This window comes from Trematomus bernacchii, unplaced genomic scaffold (assembly GCF_902827165.1).
Source record: "Trematomus bernacchii unplaced genomic scaffold, fTreBer1.1, whole genome shotgun sequence".
NCBI classification, from domain to species: domain Eukaryota; kingdom Metazoa; phylum Chordata; class Actinopteri; order Perciformes; family Nototheniidae; genus Trematomus; species Trematomus bernacchii.
Window position 1 is genome coordinate 1,050,973 of NW_022987828.1, and position 20,334 is coordinate 1,071,306.

A 20,334-nucleotide genomic window follows, 5' to 3' on the forward strand; every position below is an offset into this window, starting at 1 on the left:
CCCTTTATCAGTAGAGAAAAGAAGAAAACTTGATCTTGATCTGTGTTCTCTGTCAAATAACTGTGCCCTGTCAGAGCTCACAGCTGACTGCTTTCACAGCCAGTGCTGTTTGTTTAAATGTAAAGGTAATCAGGAGGTAGACCACAGGGATCCACAGAGCCAGATTTTGTAGTGCCAGGCAGATGGGTTGATCCCAAGGGAAGGGTGCAAGGATGGGCCACATCCAGGAGTCATACATCCCCTCTATCTGATCTCCCCCATCTTAATGGAGAATACAAAAGGTGAAATAAAACAATTTCTTTCAATTTATATTTAAAAGTGCCGTATTTAGCTATGTAAGAACTCGAGGCATGGCGGCTTCTTGTTCGGGGTCTTAAATCTACCACAGAATACTTATATTACAAAACAGTAAAGAAACAGACTCAACAATACATTTAAAATATAAAAAGAAAGAGTAATGGGTTGGTATAATTCATACAGTATGTCTTCAAGCCAATTGAGTGATTAAAAAGTTGTATATATTGAATACCTAACTAGCAAGCTAACGGGGCTAAGAGTGCTAACAGTGTTAACCTGTTACCCAGAGGGTGGCAATTACGTGGAATGCCAACTGTGTATAAGCGCACACACGGAGGGAGCATGACTTCATTCTCTGTTCAGGTAGACATTATTCCACTTCAAATATTCACTGCAGTAGTTTTTTGCTGCTATATTAATATTTGTATTTTTGTAGAAAAACCTTTAAGGTTAAAATGATTAATGTATCAAATGTAACTGTAAAGCAGCATGTTGAGTGATACACAGCACTAGCAATGTTATACTGTTTCTTTTTACAAGACGTACATTACTACCACTGCTCTGGTCTTACTCACGAATCTCAAGTGCCGTATTATAGGATTGAGAGTCATAAACCCCCTAATCTGACTTTGTCAGATCGTTCAGGAATTCAATCTGGTTAGGGCTCTACATTGCAAGCATTTCCCTCATGAGCAAAGACAAATGTTTTGAGAGCACTGATGTGGATTTTCTATAGTTCTGCCTCTTTTGGTAGAAAAGCTCAGTGCTAAAAGAATCAGATGGAAGCTTCTCAATTCGAGCCAGAGCTGGTCATATTCATTTATTTAGTCTTTTCAGTCCAAGACTGCCTTTTAATCCCAAAACACAAAGTAGGATTCATAGCAAAGAAAGCAGAGTAGGATTCATAGGTATTCAGATGAACATATAGTGGACTGTTTAAAAGAAGATGAAAATACTGTACATCTATGTTCTCATTATGAACCGTATGACCCTCGAGGAAATGTTCATATTGAAACAAAATAAAGAAAATGAACTACCTGATGAAAAACAGTAAAAGGCAAATCATAAAGCATATTTGCTTTTCCTTCTACAGCATCTCTTGTTCTCATACATATTGTTCCCGTTCTTCATCACTGTTTTCTTTTTGAGAAGTCATTTTTTAAAATAGAATTAAATGCAAATTAGAGTGGAGCTGATTATCATATAAACGTCTGTTGCCTAGAGGGGCAAGACATTCTAGCTTTATTTATTTATTTAGTCATATTTCACACACAGTTCCCCATAAAACTCTGACTTTAATCAGTCCACACTTTCTTTTAAAGACATAGGGGACTAAGGGACTGGTTGAAGCGATGCGTGTGTTTGAGTTTGTAGGTTGCTTTTCTTAAGTGTGTGTGCATGCGACCAAAAGCAGAGTTAAAGGCAGAGGGCTCAACCTGCAGCACCCATACACCTGCACAGCTTTATTAGCATGCTAAGTGGTTAAGTGCATTGCTCAATTAGTCGGCTGCTTCTTGTTCTTGGTCATAATCCTTTACTATTCATATAGAGGGCAATCACCTGAACACATCTGAAACAGCATCACAAAGCTTTATAATCCAATACTGTACGTAGGGCTGGAGAGGCTTTTTAATGGAAGCACCGTTATGTTTGCAGTCACTCACCAGTGCAAGTGGTCTGAATTGAATTCGTTGGGAGTGAGGGGAACATTGTTCAGGCAATTACCCGGAACTAACACAGAGGGGAGAGATAAAGTGAAGCGGTGGGGAGAGATTTCGACAAAGACAAAGTGGAGACTCTGAGCAACACACAAGAAAAAACAAAAGGAAAATTGCTTCCATTTCAACTACTGTAACGTGTACGGCCCCAGAAGTGTTGGCTGACACAAGGTCAAGTTTACCCAGATGCCGAAAAGAGACCATGATCTACATTTCCATTTTATGAGACATTAATGATGTCTTATTGTGGCCACGCAGAAGGAAATGTTGAAACCACCAGTCTATTCAGTTTGCATATTCACATCGTGTCACCAAAAGTTTCCTCAATGTGCACTGGTCTCCCCTGGTCTGATAATCAGACAGAATTGCATTTTTTGTCTATTGTGTCCATGTTTGTCAATTAGTGATTGAGGGTTTTGTGGGTATAATAATGACCACACATATTAATTTCACCATCACAGAAACTCCAGTATCTACATTTATATTCCTTTTTTTTCAAATGAAGTTCTGACAACAGCATTGATCTGATTCACTCTTTTGAGCAACTTAGTACTGTATAATTTGTCAGCAATTGGCACAGAAAGATGACGTTTCCATTTCTCAATTATACCTAAATAGCTGTGGTTGGCTCAATATTTGATCAATTTCAATTGCTGAAAAGAAACTGAAGATGTAGTCAGCAATTCTGGGACCTGGAGCCAGGCTAGACTTCTCTCAGAGTCCAATATTTACAGGTTAGATGTACAGTTTTGGGTGCCATAAGATTGACTTAGTGGGAATCTGTTTGTTTATATGTGCCAGCCCTGTGAAAGGGAAATAACACTCTGCGGGGGCCCAAAGAGGTTGGCAGTCTTACATGTCAGTTTTCCTGGTTGGCGCTTTATGGTCTGCCTCACTGCTCTTCTACGGTTCTTTAACAAATGTAACACTTTCTAAAACTATATCTAAACAAGTGTGTGTGTGTGTGTGTTGGGGGGGGGGGCATTCCCCATTTCCTAACTCCCTACTCCCGGTGCCCTTGCTTGGATCAGACCTATCTTCAAACTAGGCCTTTGTTTTAAAATCAACTACAAAGTGTTTGTGACTGCAGCTTGCATGATTGTCGCAGTAAAAAAAAATCTGTCCATGAAAATGACAGACATATAAACACTAAGATGACTCGCATACAAATACCCACAAGTCGACAAACAATAATGACAACACGCCGTGTTGCCCAAGTTGCTGTTGAGACTGTCTCATCTCAGCAACATCACATGGGATTCAAAGTACTCTGCTGTTTTTCAATAGATACACTGCTCTCTTTCTTCCACTGTCTCTCTTTCCCTCCTCCTTGTATCCTTGTATTTCAAGCCTTTTGTGTGTTTTCACTATATTGTCAAATCTGTACCCCTGAATCTCTCCGTTCGGCAGTCTGGTCCTTTACAGTACTGCACACTTCATCAACATCTCTTCTATCTGTAGCCTCTGGCACAGGGTATCGTGAGGGCAGTTTGGGCTCCACCTTCCACAAGTCTTAATGTCTCAGGTGTCTCTCGGCAGACACACAGTACAAAGATACATGCTTCCCATCCAATGCATTATTCAAAGACTTCATGCAATCGCAGGCCTATCTGAGTACACAGTGTATATCCAGGCTGTGTTGCTTCTGCACTATGACCCCAGGTGCCTTTCATTTCCCATGCATTATTCCAGTGCTTTAAGAATGCCAGTAGTTCTCCCCAAAAGACACTGGGAATGAGTGTGTCTGTGTGTTTAAACGTATCTATCCCATCTCTTACTTTCAGCGGGGACCATACAAACAGAACATTTAAATGCCTCCATCTGCTTATCTGCTAAGGAACCCTTAAAGTACTGAGGTGTTTGATGAGCAAAGTAAAACAGAAAACTGAAATATGCATTAGCATGCAGGCTTTTTTGTTTTTAACAACTGTAAGAGAAAGAAATAAGAAGAGGTAGTAGGCAGACACATAAGCCTGATGATGAGCAATAACAGTTAACAAATTCTTATTTTGATAAAAAAATAACAATATCTCAACATTGTTTGAATAGGCTTCAGGAAGTATTACCAAGCCATATGTTCTGGTCAGAGTCAATGACACCTCAGCTGAAATACTATGATTTGAAAACAGAAGAAACTGCCATGCCAGTAAAATATATTTGTCCAACACATTTGCCTCCTCCTTACTGAACTAAACTGGACTACAATAATGTAAGCAAATCTACTAATTATCACAGTTTACAATGATGTCTTCATGTCATTATTGATGAGAGCCAATTACTATTGTATGTGAAAAGCTTAAAAGATATCTTTTCAAAGTCTATGTTTTTCTGGTATGAGAATGAATTAATATGTGTTATGGGAAATGTCCATAGCTTTATAGTTGTTATAAGTGTTCTAGTTTAATTATGGTGAATATGAAGAATAAGAGATAAGCGTTGTCATATTTTGGAAGTATGCCAGTAAACACGGCACCCAACTTTTGCGCAATCCACTCGTTGATCGTACTGAATATAACTGAACATTCATATACGGGAAGACAAACATATCCCAACAGCCAGGGAGCACATGCAGAGAAAGCACCACTAGGGTCCGTTTGCAATCTCTTCATGTAGCTCTGCAGCAGAAAGGAGTGGGGACAGAGAGACAAGCAAGCAAAGAAAAGTACTGCATGTAGGAATATGACGGATATGGTCAAGACGAAAACCTCTGCACTCTCAGTCTATTACAGCTAAATGTACCCAAGGTTTACAATGCTGAGGCTGTGAGCATATTTTATGATGATAGATCTCTAAAAAACTCTAACAGCCCCAATGACACTAATGCAGAATGGCAACATGTCTAATCATCTCCTGTGTAAAGTGATCATTATATGGCAATTGGTACTTCCTACAACAAAAGCAAATATCACAACCTGTTATTTCCATCCTTCCATTCCCCTTGCATTTCTCTCTTTATCTCAATTAGTAGAATGTCACGTTGTCAGAGTCAATTACATTGTGGTGATGAGACATGACACCAGTTATGGAGTACTCAACGAGAAAAGTGTGGAGAGTTGTCTGTGTCTTCAAATGTCTGAATATTCGCTCATGCAAAAACATCTCAAGAGCCTTTTATGGAGTCATTTGTAGCAACTGCTGAATTTTCTCCTAACGTTTGTTTTAGTAGTAGCTCTTAGCTGCCTTACACCTTTCTCATAAGCTGAATTACCATCCAATAGCCTCTCTCCTGCCACAATCTCTCCTATTAGTGTTACGGCTGTAACGTCTCAATTTCCCTTGCTTCCTCCTTCTTTCTCGTCTCCCCCTTTAAACCTACCTTTTCTATAAGCCAGGTCTTTGGGGAGCACAGAGAGAGGACTTGAAGTTAGGGGGAGAGGAGCGGTTGAGTGCACAACTCAATTATACATCAAAGCACTTATGTCGGGGACACCACGGAAGGGTTAGGCAAGAAGGAGGTGAAGAGGAAGAGGAGGACAGAGGGGGTTTCACTAGGAGGGGTGAGGAGGGACTTTGGTGACAGTCGCTGGTATCAAAGTTAGTCTGTGACTACAGGGAAAAAAGGCCATGCTTACTTGAGCGAAATACATTTTGACTTGTCTGTTTCCTTCTGACAGTCTGACTTACAGAAAACAAAAGAACTTCTACGTCAGTATTCAAATCAAAGATTTTTCGAATCAGCAATAATGTTTTGCACTTTCTCACGTGTAAATCCAGCAAATGGCCTGATGTGGATAGCAACAACCAAAACAAGCTAGAAGCATTGATGATGCCGTCACTGGTATTATCTACTTAGTTCTTATAGACAGTTATATTTAAGGCATATTCATGTTAATCTTTATTTATTTTTGTTTATCTTATGATACTTCTCGGCTTTAATATTTACGAAACAAACTGGAATATAATTAATATATAAAATATAAAAAAATATCCAACAAAGCAAAGCTTAAGGCAGGGTTTGTGAGCTCCACAATTCTCTTCCCATTGTACTCAAATGGGCAATAATAGCAAAAATCCCCTAAATGACATTGTAAAATGATAAGATGACACCTCCATTATTGACAGTTTGTGGATACACTCAAAAGATTATATTCCTCCCAAAGCAAATGGTTGGTCACAGTCAAGCTACTATTCACAATATACCCATAAATCAAATGTCTTAATGTTAGAAAACCTTTTGTCTGAGTTCATTATTTAGATTCTGTCAGGGTTCGCTAATGTAAACATTATAATTAAAGTCATTCTGAAACTGTTACACACTATATTCCGATAAAATACCTTCACACAGCCATGGTAAGATAGCGTACGGTGAAGGAAAACACAAGATACATTTAGTCCAAATCAAACAAAGCCGTGAAGCAATTTTGTCGGAAGACATATCATTCAAAACAGTAGCAGTATAATGTATATTTGAAAATGTCTTCTGTTTAAAGATTCAGTAGAAAATCCTAGAGAGAAAACAGCACTGAAACCCCTACTAGCTGCCACTATGGAGCTGGGCCATATGGTGCATTTTTGTATATATGATGAATTGCCTTTCTAGCCTCACCTGAAGTGGGGCTAAAATGTAAAATGTGATGGAGGTGCTATAAAAATAAAACCTGCACCGTCCCTTGGAATTAAAATGTGTAAGGGGGAAGGTCTTTTTGCATTTGCCTGTGTTAAAGTAGTAGATATAGACCACACTAACGGAAAAGTGTCTACAACATGAAGGGGTAAACCTCTGGGGGAAATGATTGACTAGAATATCTTCCTGGGAACCATATTGTTAGAAAGACCGATCAGGAACCAAACAAGACACTAATGGAACCATCAGACTGACTTAAATCACAACCTGACAATGCAGCAGACATTTGAAAATGATGGGCTGTTATTTGAATCTTAAACATCTGTTTGTCACCTTAATTATTTTGATGGGTGTTTGTTGTAGTTGTCATGTATGCCTGCTGAAATATAGCTCAACAAAACATAGGCTCTGAGGTGTAAATTAAACAGTGTGAATGCGGTGGCAAAGCATGGCAATTAAAGCCAATGCTTAAAATAACATTAGTTAAATAACATCAGTGAAAAAAACATGTTGCTCTTTTTGGCCTCAGTGATATTTGAGCAAAAGAAACAACCAATCAGAGCTGAGGAGTCTCTATCACAGTTTCAAATGCTGCCCGTGAACTTTCAAAGTAGGAAGCGTTGATCAAAAATGAATCAAAATTCTGCTACTGCATTATTTCTATAGAAGAGAGTACATGGTGTGATTCAAGTTGATCATATTTGACTTTATGGAAGCTGTTGTGTATCTATAGCTCACTGTTCAACAAAAGAAGGGCAACAGTACTTATTTAGTATTCCTATTCCTTTCTTCTCTATAATGCATTATTTTCCTTTAATGCCTTTCTCCCTTCCATCTCAATTGTTGAAGTGACAGGCAAAATAGATTTGAGCAAATTGGAAAGGCTATAAAGCTCCATTAAGGAAAATCTAGCCACGGTTTGAGGAACAGTGAGGGGGGTAAACAGACAAATGTGGAGGAGAGTGCATATTGAGAGGAAGAATCTTAGAGGAATTTGTATAATGCCAAAATTGAGCCCTGGTGAGGTTGAAGGCAAAGCCTGTATCTGAACTATTTTTTTCCCCACACGTCAATTTCTTTCTTCTTTTATCAGCGTAATGATTCCATACACACCGCATAAAGTGATGAGAGTTCGCAATCTGTCTTTCTCTCTGTGTCCCACATAACCATAAACACAATCACACAAGGTGCTGCACAATATGGAGTGTCTGACAAGATGCACAACTGTCTTGGATGTTAGCAAAACCTTGTCAGAATTCACAATCCTGCCAAGGAGATGGTGGGAGAGCGCCAACGGCGGGGTGGGGATGGAAGGGTGGGTCCCACACACTTGAAAGAAAAGGAGAGGGGGAACGACAGGTTGATTTATTCAAAGAGTGAGGAGTGGGTGAATCAAACTTTAATGGCTTTTGGGAGTGCAAGCCGTTCTCTCTCTTTCCCTTCAATCTTGCCCCTCTCACACAGCGTTTCCTTGTGTGCTCCCCCCTTACTTCTCCCTCTCCCCCTGTCTGTCTCACAGAAATACACTTTTCTGTGGTCACTCACAGACACGAGCCTTGGGTTTTTTTTTGACAGACAAATCTACGCCCATCTCTGCGTGGCACGCAAATCAAGGTGCTCTTCATGCTCAGTGGGTAAAGTAAAGTAAATGACAGAAAGATAAAGAGAGGAAGAGGAGGTGATTTACCTTCACGAGTGGCAGCATACGTGATGCCCAGGCAGTATTTGTTGCGTTAACCCCTAGACTGGAAAGGAAAAGTGTTCTACAGGCACGACATCCTCTCTGACAACTCACTTAAGCAACCACTTGCCCTGAAAGGCTTACTGAAGTCCACAAATGAATCATGTTTGATGGAAGTGACTGACTGCACTCACTCCTGTAAGATTGAACCCGGTATATAGTAGACATCTATAGTCAATATCTGCAGATGGAGAATTACACCCCAACACACACACACACAAAAAAATCAATGAAATGCAAAAACTGAAATGAAAGGACTCTTTCTGCATGAAGTATGTGAGCAAACAGCTGGTACAACATCCTGGACACAAAATAAGCTAGCCATATGTAATGTGTTGAATACAAAATGGAGAAGTTGGTGTACGATTTACATTAGTTTGTGGAGGACGATCATTTGCTGTAGTCTAATCAGTGCTGTCAGACATAATCATACAGACAGATGGAGAAAGATCTACTGTTTCAACACTTCCTAAAACACTTTATTTTTAACTGTATTTGTGATTTAAGGAACAGCTTCATATATGCCATGGAAAATGTCTGCTGAAATTCTTCAGTGGAGTTATTTTAAGTTAGAAATGGAGCCTGAGGTGAGTAAAAAATGGACTGCTTCCCATTTAACCTTCTCACTTTATCCATTTTCTTCCTCTTTCTCCCTAAATCCCTCCCTATGGGGCTCAGGGTCTTAGTGTCAGGCAGAATTCTCTTTGAGGCCTGCGCCTGTCAACCAGCCACCACTCAGCTCAGTAACCACTAGATTCAATTAAAATACAGGGGAGACCAGGAGAGATGATACTGAAATCATTATGGCCTAAATCCAACTTCTTAGAGGCAGTGTGTGTGTGTGTGTGTGTGTGTGTGTGTGTGTGTGTGTGTGTGTGTGTGTGTGTGTGTGTGTGTGTGTGTGTGTGTGTGTGTGTTTCATAAAGATGTTGTTCCTTTTTGGTTTGTGTGCATTCCGTGTGGAGGATAAATGTGCAGAAGGTAAATCCCGAATATTTTATGACTGTAATTTCTAAATAAATGTATTTCACTATAAATAAGACTCGTTTTTTTCCCCAGAGAACTTTGCAACTGCAACAACCTTAGTCATCAAAATACTGTAGTGGCTGCTTTAGAGCTGAAATATCTGTTTGTAATCCGGTAAACAAATTACTTTTCGGGTGCTGTAACCTGCTGAGATAAAAGATAAAAGATTAGGGATTGAATTAAAGCATTCAGAAGTGGAAAAAAGGCAAAGAAGAAAAGGGAAGGGAGCAGATTTATCCATGTTCTACCTGACAGCGACAGAGGGCACATCAAAGAGCAGGTGTCTCTGTTTTGCTGCCAGAGCCCACATCAAGCACTAAGCAGCTCATTCACAGGCGTAATAGGAGCTCTCAAACACCCTCTGCCAATATTATCTAAAATATGAGTGCTTGTGTGTTTAGTGCATGAAATGATATCATGCTATGCATCTCATATTTGTTTTGAGAAAGTAGCAGCCAAAAGTTGGGTGTGAAATGATGCTGGTTTGAATGAATTCCTTCTACAGACATGGTGCCTTTATACAGTCACCAACGGTAGCAAACGCGCTACAACGGCCCAAAACATTTCTATGAGGAGAAACTTGCTGCAGTTAAAAGAATTATGCAAATCAGAAAACGCAAATTTGCCAAAATGGATGCAAATGAAGAAACATCTCCACAAACTTGACAACATATGGACAGTATTTAGAAAACATAAACCAATTGGCGCAGCGTTAACTAAAAGCGCTGCATAAACAAAACGGTGCAAATACAATATGGTGAAAAAAACTAAACGCTGCCAGGAGCTCAAAACACAACGGAAAGGGGACATTCAAAAGTGATGCACTCAGCTGGGACATGGAGCGTTTAGGGATTATAAAGTTGGCCAACAGTCACTGGAAACTTACTGGAAAGTACGTTTCATTGGCTATAAGTCCTTCTGATATTATTGCAGATCTGCTAGCCAGCTAACCTAGTAATTTCAAATCTCCTGACAAAACACTGCAAATGATGAAATAGACCAGCTCAGTTGGTGGATGTTGTCGAAATGCTGCACATGTGTTGTCAAGTTGGTGAATATACTTTATTATTTCCTCATTTGCATGTTAGCACCTATTTTCCAAACTTACAATGATCCAGCTGATACAATTCACAGACTATTTAAATGTGTAAACATAAAAGAAAAGAAAAGAGAGGGGACTTGGAGCCAGATTAAGAAACAAATAACTTTGGGTTTCTGATCAAATGTCCTGCTTCTGTTCTGAATTCCTCAGAATTGTATTTCTTACAAAAAAAAAAAATACAGATTTATTTTATGTATCACACCAGACTGAAGGGGCTTTTCTTTCCTCAGGTTTCTGACTTCCCCTGAGGGGTTTCCACCCTGGGCAGCCCTCCTCTATAAGATGGGCTGTAGTTCATCAGAGCTTACTGTAGGTTAGAGAGGCACATTGAGATATGGCAGATAGAAAACAGAGGCTGAGCAGGGATTTGCTAACCTGCCTGACATACCTGAGAGACAGTAAACAGATAACGTTTGGATATCTATCACCCGGAGCCTCCTGCCTGTCTGCCAATGCATTTATTCCATCTATGTGCCGCATTACAGCGCTGGTCTGAAGTCAGCTTTACAATCTTGTGTGCATCATTACTGTGTTATCAAAGGCGGGATTCCACTGCACTGCGTATCTACTGTAGGCAGAGAGGAAGGGGAATATTGGCGAGAGGAAGAAAAACAGATGGCATTTAAATTGTGAAAAGCTATTAGTTGAGGAAAAAACAGAAACGTATACCCTGCTAAGACCATGAGAAAACAAGTTTTGATAACATCTATGGACTATGACTAAATACATGCAAACTGAATGTGTATAATCCCAATACGGCTCAGGGAAAATGTGTTTGGTGTATATGTATTCGTGCAAGACATTTAAGGCAAAATAAATGGCAGAAAAAGAGAAGAAAAGGAATACAAGTGACGAAAAGAACAAGAGAAAACTGAGATTGTGGTCGCACACGGGCCAAATTTAGATATTGTAAGTGCTGGCATTTCATGTTATCATGGTGGCACTGACAGAGAGCGGCTCCCAGTGGGGGGGTGTGAGGGTCAGACAGCTGGGGGGAGGTATGTTTGTGAGGGTTTTTGGGGAATGATGCAGCCACGGAAGGTCCCACAGATGCTCAGAGCAAGACTCCACTGACTCCAAACCGAAAACATTTGAAATGTGTTGATATAGAAGACTACCTGTCGCGCGCAGGGGATGTGAAAAACACTTCTCAGTATGTCGTAGGCTCTCTCCATCATCTCATGCAATAATGGATTTGGGTTGTGGCCCATCTGCTGTTGTATCTAAACATTATTTGGGGTGATAGTCTACGCTCCTTGAATGCAGTGTCTCTGCTGCTGGCTGCCTGAGTGTGGATGCTGTAAATCTGGCCAGCTCATTAGCGCTGACAGAGGGAATGCTAGCAGCCCACCTGCTCCCCTTCACCCTCTTTATGGCTCTACAAATTAAAACGACATTTACACACACTCTCCTCCCGCTCTCCCTACTGCGCCGCTCACCTTGCCCCTCACATTGCTTCATCTGCTCACTGCTGAGCTGCGTCAGGCCCTCCTTGATATATCTCCTCCCGTAAAGGCTCTTCTTTTTCAACAGCCCTAAAGCCCTATGAGTTGTTTCTGTCAATCTGTTTGTTTAATTCCATCATTCGAAAGCTTTCTGTCGTCAATCCTCTTAAACTTGAACTGCTCTGCCATCCTTCACCACCATCATCCGTTCCTATCTTTTTCTCTGTGTGCTAAAGTTCATCAGCACTATATAGTGGTGCTGATTGTACTCTAACCTCCAGTAACTCTGGCATGTCCAGTGAGTGACAGCGTGATGGAGTGATGCCGCAGCGTGTTTGCTTTGCCTGCTAGAGGTCAGTTAGGATCACAGCGGTAATGAGGCCATACAAATGCAGGGGACAAAAGCTGTGGGGGAACAGGACCAGGTGGAGTATGAGGTGGAGGAAGGGGAAACAAGGTAGGATGAGGAAGAAGACTCCTAAAATCACATTGTTCTTAAAACACCCTAAATGAAGATCTCTCTGTGTACGAGGTTGGGCTTTGTTGCTGCATTGTTATTGCAACACACAGACATAAAAATATAAATGCATTTTATGTGTCTCATTTATCAAGAAAGGCACACTGACAACTAAGTTGATTGAGATTTGTGATAAAACACATTCCACCTGCATTAGTCTCACTCTGTGCTCACACACACAAGGTTGGCATATTTTATGTTGACTGTTACTGTCTTATTGTTACAGGCTTCAGCTATTTTCAGTGGAGACAAATGTGGGTGAATTAGACTCACTGCTGTGTCTCATATTTGAAAGAGTCTGAATTGTATCACCACAACCCACTGCCGTAAAATAAAAAGAGTACTGGACTGACATGAACAGCAACTCATTGAGTGATGCAATTAGTGATGACAGAGGGTCAAACACAGCTCTGTTCGATGGCTTTCCAGAGGCTAACTCGAAGCCTATTGTTTCCAGAGCTTGGAAAGTCTGCATGTGGACTGTTAGAGTCCCACACAACTGAGCAGTGCATGGAATTGCCTGAGAGAGCCTTCATTGCATGGTGGGTGGTCTAAACAGCCCCGTCTTAACAGCCTTTCTTTCTCCCATTTATTTGCCTGACTTTATGGATTGGAAAAGAGAAAAAGCCTGTGGCTTTGAAGATTTGGTGAAGACTCAGAAAGGGGTATGTGCTCAATATAAACACAACAAGAAATGTGGATGTGTGTGTTTGTGTGTGTGGATTTCAGCCCCTGTTTGAAGTCCTCCACTCCACTCTGGCAATTACTTCCATCAAGGATTAGATGAGGGAGAGGGCAAAGAGGAGAGAGAAAGATGGAGAGGAGTGAGAGCTGGGAAGAGAGGTAGCAGATTCAGAGAGAGGACGGAGAAGCAGGAGGAGAAACGCAGAGGAGAAAAGAGATTGAGGTCTGCACTGCAGAGAGTGTTTGTCTTTGCTATAAAAGGAGGCTGTGAACACTCTCTAAACATGAGCTATAAGACAACTCCTCAAATACTGGGAAGATCACAGGTGCTATTTCAGGGCTCCACAAAGCACTATGCATTTTCCGTGATCACCATGAGTTGTGGACGTTTACAATACGTTTAAGACGTGTTTTATATCGCCAAGTAAACCATTGTTGGTCAAAGCACATAAGATAAACTAACCATCCAAATAACTTATAAACAAGAGATGATATGACGAATCCGACACATGATGCATTTTCTGTTCAGTTTTATGCAGGAAGAGTTGCATCTCAACCTCTAATCAACACATGTTTGTAACACAAAGGGCTGTACCTGAGGTTTTTTAATTAGGCTGTTGATGTCTGTCAACATATCCTCAATTTGAGGAACAGTCTATACAAAATTATATTTGATATATATATATGTATATTACTTACAGCTGTGTGTGTGTGTGTGTGTGTGTGTGTGTGTGTGTGTGTGTGTGTGTGTGTGTGTGTGTGTGTGTGTGTGTGAAAGAAAGAAAGTTACAGTATTTGTTCTTCTACGTGCAAAAATACTGGGTATATTATAAGAATATTATTGAGTCAAATATATATTGAATTAAAAAAAGCTGTGTCGCATTGAATTGTTGACGATTTGGTACAGCATTACCTTGGACACCTTAAGTGAACATAACTTTCTGTCAGCCTTACCTCTGGGATGTGGACGGTGTACGGCTGCCCATGGAAGACTGGTGCGTTATCGTTCACGTCTCCAATCTGGATGTTTACTGTGTCTTTGACCACCTGAGGGAGGAAACATGTCGGTTAAACAGTTTCCAAATGTTCCTCTATAGGTGAGGATGACAGCAGTCACTGAAAACGTGCATGAAAGCCATGCCAAGCCAAGAATCAAGAGTAAAAGAAAACAGGAAAAGTGTGTGATAGGTTACCCGCGGGGGAGAGTAGGTTGAACGTCAGTATGTTTCAGTAAGTAAACTGTGTTGCGTTAGACAGGTGTCACAATGATTACATGTGAGAAAGAGAGAAATATGTGTGTGAATGAAGGCAAGTGCCTGAAAGGAAAGACGCGTTGAGAGAGACGGTCTCTACAGTATGTGACATTGGGTCAGGCTATTCGCAGGTGTCAGGGTGTGACGGGAGGTGTCATAACTGTGATCACAGAGCAAATCTGTCTCTTACCTCCTGAATGTCACTCACGGAGAATTCGACCTGCATCTCTGACTTGCTCTAGGGGAGACAGAGACAGACATCAGCATAAACGTTGCATGGACATGTAGTGCAAGAAAGCAGCACAGAAAAGAAGAAAAATACTTCTTTCTGAACTCAAAACCCTTTCTTTTCCATCCCTGCTCAGGAGTATTGCACTTTTCACCGCTCTTTCATCATTTGATAATTTACCTTCCATCTCCTTTTTCCCAAAATGGCCCTTTTTTGTGAATAATGCTTTGGTCATTTGTGAGTGTGCTGTGGTGGTCTTACCTCTCGGTCGAGCTGCTGTCGAAGCCAGACCACACCAGTCACACTGTTCACGGAGAAATACCGCATGGCCTCTTCTCCTGAAACACCGTACACAAGAGGTTCCCCCTCAGGATCCGAGGCCTTCAGCTGGGTCACCGAGGAACCTGCAGGACAGAGTCAGAGGTCACACTGGGTCAAAGGCCAGAGTGTGAACACGTGGTTTTCAAATGATGATGTGACCTTGTATTTACTAAAGAGCGAATCTGCAAAAACATTTATATTCAGTTGTTTCCATTGACTACCGATACTTTTACTGAGCCACATTAACGGATGTTACATGTCATTGATGCATTTGTATTGAATGAAACATTATTGTTAGGTGTCTTTAGGCTTTTCACATTTATGTGTCTGAAAATGACCCACTATACAGTATGCACACTAAGAAAACAAGCAAGGGTAAAGCAAGCTAAGGATACATTGCATGGAAACACACACATAGCACATAAAAAGACACGCCTGTGCAAGGGTAGTGGAGAAAAGGGTTTTTAATTGGAGCTGCAGTGGTTCTCCAGCTTCATTCGTCTCAGCCACAAGAGTTCAGACAGGCCCGCTAATCAAACCTGGAGGTGGAGCGCCATTAGGCTGGCTAACCCTCCATGCTGTACGGATGTGTCAAGAAGGGCAAGGCGGAGAATAGGAGGGGCAAGGAGGACAGCATGGAGACCCCCGACCCAGAAGGACAAGCCTCATTACTGTCCAGGGTGAAACTGCTTGGTCAGGGCATCATAATGGGCTGAAGGGGAGGGTGTACTGATATCAGTCACACATAATGGACTCCAGTGGATATGGATATGAATTATATTCTCCTTTGACTCACTGAAAACATACATTTACACAAAATGTACACCTGCTTAAAGCTAGAGCGCAGTTACAAGAACATCCAAGTAGAGAAATGGAAATGGAGGGTTCAAATGAAATCCTGTTGAATTGTATTACACAGCAGGTCACACACAGTGAAATGTAGGCCCAATTCCAAACCACACCCTACCCACTCCCCCTTCGTGATGGAGTGAACTCCATCTGTAGTCACACTCGCAGCTTAATGAAGCTCCCTCCTTTCAGGTGGAGGGTGTAAATACAGCGGCAAGCTTTGGGACCAACTCCCCTCTCTCCGGCAGAAACAGGAAATCCCAAAACTTTTCGTGACAACGGTTTCAAATCAGCATCTCTTGGAGTAAAAATAACAATAATTAAACTCCAAAAATCTATCATGGCATTTCTTTTTTGTCAACATATTTTTGTTATAAGATCTGAATTTTAGAAGCTGCTTAGTTATTGCAACAGTCCCTATAAATACACAACACTTTTACAGTTTTCTAGACTAAACACGAGTAAATTATCCTAAGTAAAGGTAACCATGAAGTTGTTAACATCTGTATGTCAATATTAACCTGTTAAGCCCTGAGCCTGTTTTTCAGGTCTCAGGCTCGAAAATGACATATAACTTCACTTCTAAAAGGGGTAAATTAATAATCTTTTTTCTCAAAGCAATGATACACCTGTGAGTTGGATGTAGAAGAGTCAGAATCAATATAGATGTTTTTATTTTAAATTAAATTCAGATTGAACATAGTAAAAAAATTTAAATTATAGTTTCCGTCCAAAGAAAACACATTACTTATAGTGAAAACCACCCTTGAATGATGGGATAGTAGACAAAAAGCTTTAGGAATCCAAACTACAACATATTAAGTACCCTGTATCAAGATTTATGCAAAACAAGTTACATTTGACCTTTTTAGAGAGGTTTAGAAAAAAAAAAACACCTCGGGAGTCATTCGGGTATATTTGCCATATCTCTGGAACCCATTGGTCGATTTTGCTCCTACACGTTACCATTGAGGAGTGAGAGTGATGCGCACGCAGTTTGCCCAAACCGAAAGCTATGTTACCCTCTGAAAACTGAAAACTAGGCTTATTGCCATAAATATTACGATGGATTATCAGTAATCATTTCAAAGTGACACAGAGACATTGGATTAACCTTCAGCAGCGTTTATATGCGTTGTAATGCCATTGAACACAACTTTTGATCAGAACAACAGCAAAGGTAAGACATATTTGCCATTTTGGCCCAGTGAAGTGAAGTTGTGTGTTGTCTTTGCCAGCCTTCGCTGCCGCGAGTTTTTATCGCTCAGTGATGATACTTATACCATTGGAATCTGTGGAATCTCAGCTTTCAGATGATATCTTGTTTGTGCAGATCCGATGAAGTATAAAAGATCGCTAACGTAAGTTATGTGCTAAGTGCGTTAGCACTCTTTCGCTTAGTGCTAATTCAGAGGCTTGCCGTTAGACTTGTGTTTCGTTTCGGTAAAAATAGTTCATATCGTCAGTTAGCTGAGTTTCTTCCCGTTAACTGGGTATGACACATTAATAGGTTAAATGTTAAGAAGCCCTGAGACACAGTTTTGTGAATATTGTTGTGATAGCCCCCACTTGCCCCAACACCAACATAACTCTGTGCGATTGCCCTGTAATGCTCACTTCACACAATGCATGCTGGGAAATGCTTCAGCTATACTTTTTGAACCTAGTAGAAAAATATGACCACATCAATAGTTAATACACAGATCATACACATATGCAATAGGTGCAAAAACACACACACACACACACACACACACACACACTCATCTCCCTCCCTACAGTTACTTGGTCAGACAATAGAGGTGAAGCCAAAGTAAATCAAGCCTGTCACATGCGCACCAAAACGCTTAACAAAACGACCAATTAGGCTTCACAATCACACACCCCTCTCGTTTTATTAATACACCCCATTTTCTTATGAAAGGGAGGCAAAAATGACTAATTAATATAACGATTTATGAACTCCTCTCATTGCGTCTAATGAGATTTATGCAAATTGAGCTGCTTTCAATATGAGTTATAATTTGGTTGAAGACGGTGCAAATTGAGCATTTTACCTCATAGTCATCAATAATAACTGATTTTTTTTCCTCCCCCTTCCAGCACTCTCGACTGTGGAGGAATTGTCTGCTCCATGTGGGGAGACGCACACTCGAGCGAAAGATGACAAATGGATGATAACAAAATCATTTGAAACTAAGACTATGTATGAGAGTCACAGTCTTGTGGAAGATTAACCCTAACTCTGGAAAAAAGAGAGAGACCAAGCCATTAAGCATCTGGGTCATATTCTCTAGAATAGAGAGAATAGCTGAACTGGAGGCTAAAATAAGTCCACATCTGCTGAATCAGCGTGCAGTTGTATATTAGCCTGTAAGATAATGATTTGGTTCTGCACTCAATGTATCTACTACATTTATTTCCAGGATTGTGTTTCATTGTATTCAAAACATTTTAAGCTTTAACAAACTAACTACGCATTTTATTAGGTAAATCTGTTCAACTTGTTATTTAACGCAAATATCTGATCAGTCAATCACGTGGCACCAACTTTTAGGCATGTAGAAGGCATTTAAGTATGTTGATTTTAAACAAGTAATAGCATGGCCAGGGAAAGGGGGGCTTAAGGTGCTATAATTTATTTATACAATGTTACTTTCTGCAAAAACTGTACAGCCAATCACCTTCAAGTCATTCTATTGTTCCACCACAGGTGCTTAGTGGCCAAAGAAAGCGAAAGCAGGGGGAAACATTGTGTAAGGCCTGGATATTTTCACATCCAACTCAATAGATTAAGTGTTGGGGATTGTTGGAACAGGGAAAAAACAAAACAAGAATGGTTTGTCGGGTTTAATGAATTGCATTTTACAAATGTGCAGCCGATTGAACAAATCTTCCAGCAGAAACTACGGGGATCGGGGACGGATGCCACCATGCCACACACAGAGACACTCATCTATTGCAGTGCTGACCCAGAGTCTCTAGAGGCCATCATGTATAATGGGACATTGCATAGTTTAAGGTAAAACAAACAGTAAGAAAATCAAAATACATGAGATCAGGTAAAGAAAATAACTAATGTTGTCCTGAAGAAGTTGTCTGAGGTATGGAAGAACTTTAACATGAGTAACATTAACTAACATATCATTTAACATTTAGCATTAAGGTTGGGTTAAGGCCGGGTTCACAAATATTCCTCACAAGTACTGTAAAAAGTATGGAAAGTGTGTGTGTGTGTGTGTGTGTGTGTGTGTGTGTGTGTGTGTGTGTGTGTGTGTGTGTGTGTGTGTGTGTGTGTATAGTGTAAATATCCTTCTAGTGCTTATCTGTAATACTGTGGCACCAAGCCCTTTCCTTGACAAATGATGCTATTTAGCAGCAAGTGATGCCAGTATTAAAGTTATGAATGATACAGTGCACATTAACATTGCCCCTCCCCTTCTCCTCTACTCTGCAACACTGCACCCATGACAAGAGCGATGGGCTGGAGGAGCCATTTCTCAGCCTCACCTTTCTCTCTCCTATTGTCCCCCTCAACCTCTCACTCTTTCCGCAAACTCTAATACTGAATCCTCTATTTTTCCTTCTGCGTTGAGACAGTAAGGTCAAACCAGAACAAATTAAAAATAACGACCAACGCAGAGATTAGAAAAAAGTGAAAGAAAGCATTCAAGACACTTGCGTGATAAATAGGGTACCATGATGCACGCAAAGTTCAATTAAGCCTCTTAAAACCCCAGACTTAAATTGTGCCGATTTCTTTTTCTAAATGAATTGAACGCATGAGAAACAATGCTCAAGTACATTGCAGAAATTATAGAGCTCATATATGCGATGGATTAGATCTAGAATATTTAACTGGAGAGGTCAATGAAGAATTAATATTTGGTTTAAAACTCATTAGAAATTAAGAGAATGGCTGGAGAGAAAATAATTTGGGAGCCCAAAGTGTGTTACACAAGACTAGGAAGCAACAGAAGAAAGTAACAAACACACTCAAATTCCAAAGTGAGAGGAGGTCTTCTGCCGTAGGACAAAACATCGTTGCATCACTGTGACAGGGCTGAAAAACCCACTGCCATAAAACATAGAAATGATAAAGCCTGAAGAGGCAGGACACTGAAAGTGAAGGGGATGAGATGGAGAAAAGTAGGAAGACTTGTTAACCTATACACAGCTGCTGCATGTTGTACTCAGCCCAACCTTTTAGGGCGGGTAATGGGGACAATGGCGGCGCTAAATCAGCTGCTGGAGGACATCAATCCCCGCTGGATCGATAGGAGTCGCGCGTGTTGGACGGGGACGAGGCCCTGCCTTCGGGCCTCAGGCTGGACAAGGAAAGAGGCTGGAGGCCAAAGTCCTGTTTATTATGGTGCTGACATCTCTGGACCTCTCGTTCATCTCAGCGCTGATTCAGTGGGACAGCCACTGTCAGGACTGCAATTTCACGCATGTTGTGAATTATAGCTTGGAATTTTATGGTGCACAGAGGCTCAATGGGTATATGGGCCATGTGCCATCTACCGAAGGCACAACAAATAAGAAAAGATGAAGCTGGAGACAAAGCAGAAAGATGAGTGACGGTGGA

At 40.8% G+C, this 20,334-nt stretch overlaps 1 protein-coding gene across 1 annotated transcript in view; it reads right to left on the reverse strand.

Annotated features, from left to right (window-relative positions):
- The window catches only part of cdh23 (cadherin-related 23), a 185,371-nt gene that overhangs the window by 114,156 nt on the left and 50,881 nt on the right, over positions 1-20,334 (reverse strand). Inside the window, 3 exon segments of the mRNA XM_034152488.1 lie at positions 14,049-14,141; positions 14,538-14,585; positions 14,838-14,980. Coding sequence (XP_034008379.1) covers positions 14,049-14,141; positions 14,538-14,585; positions 14,838-14,980 — 284 coding nt within the window.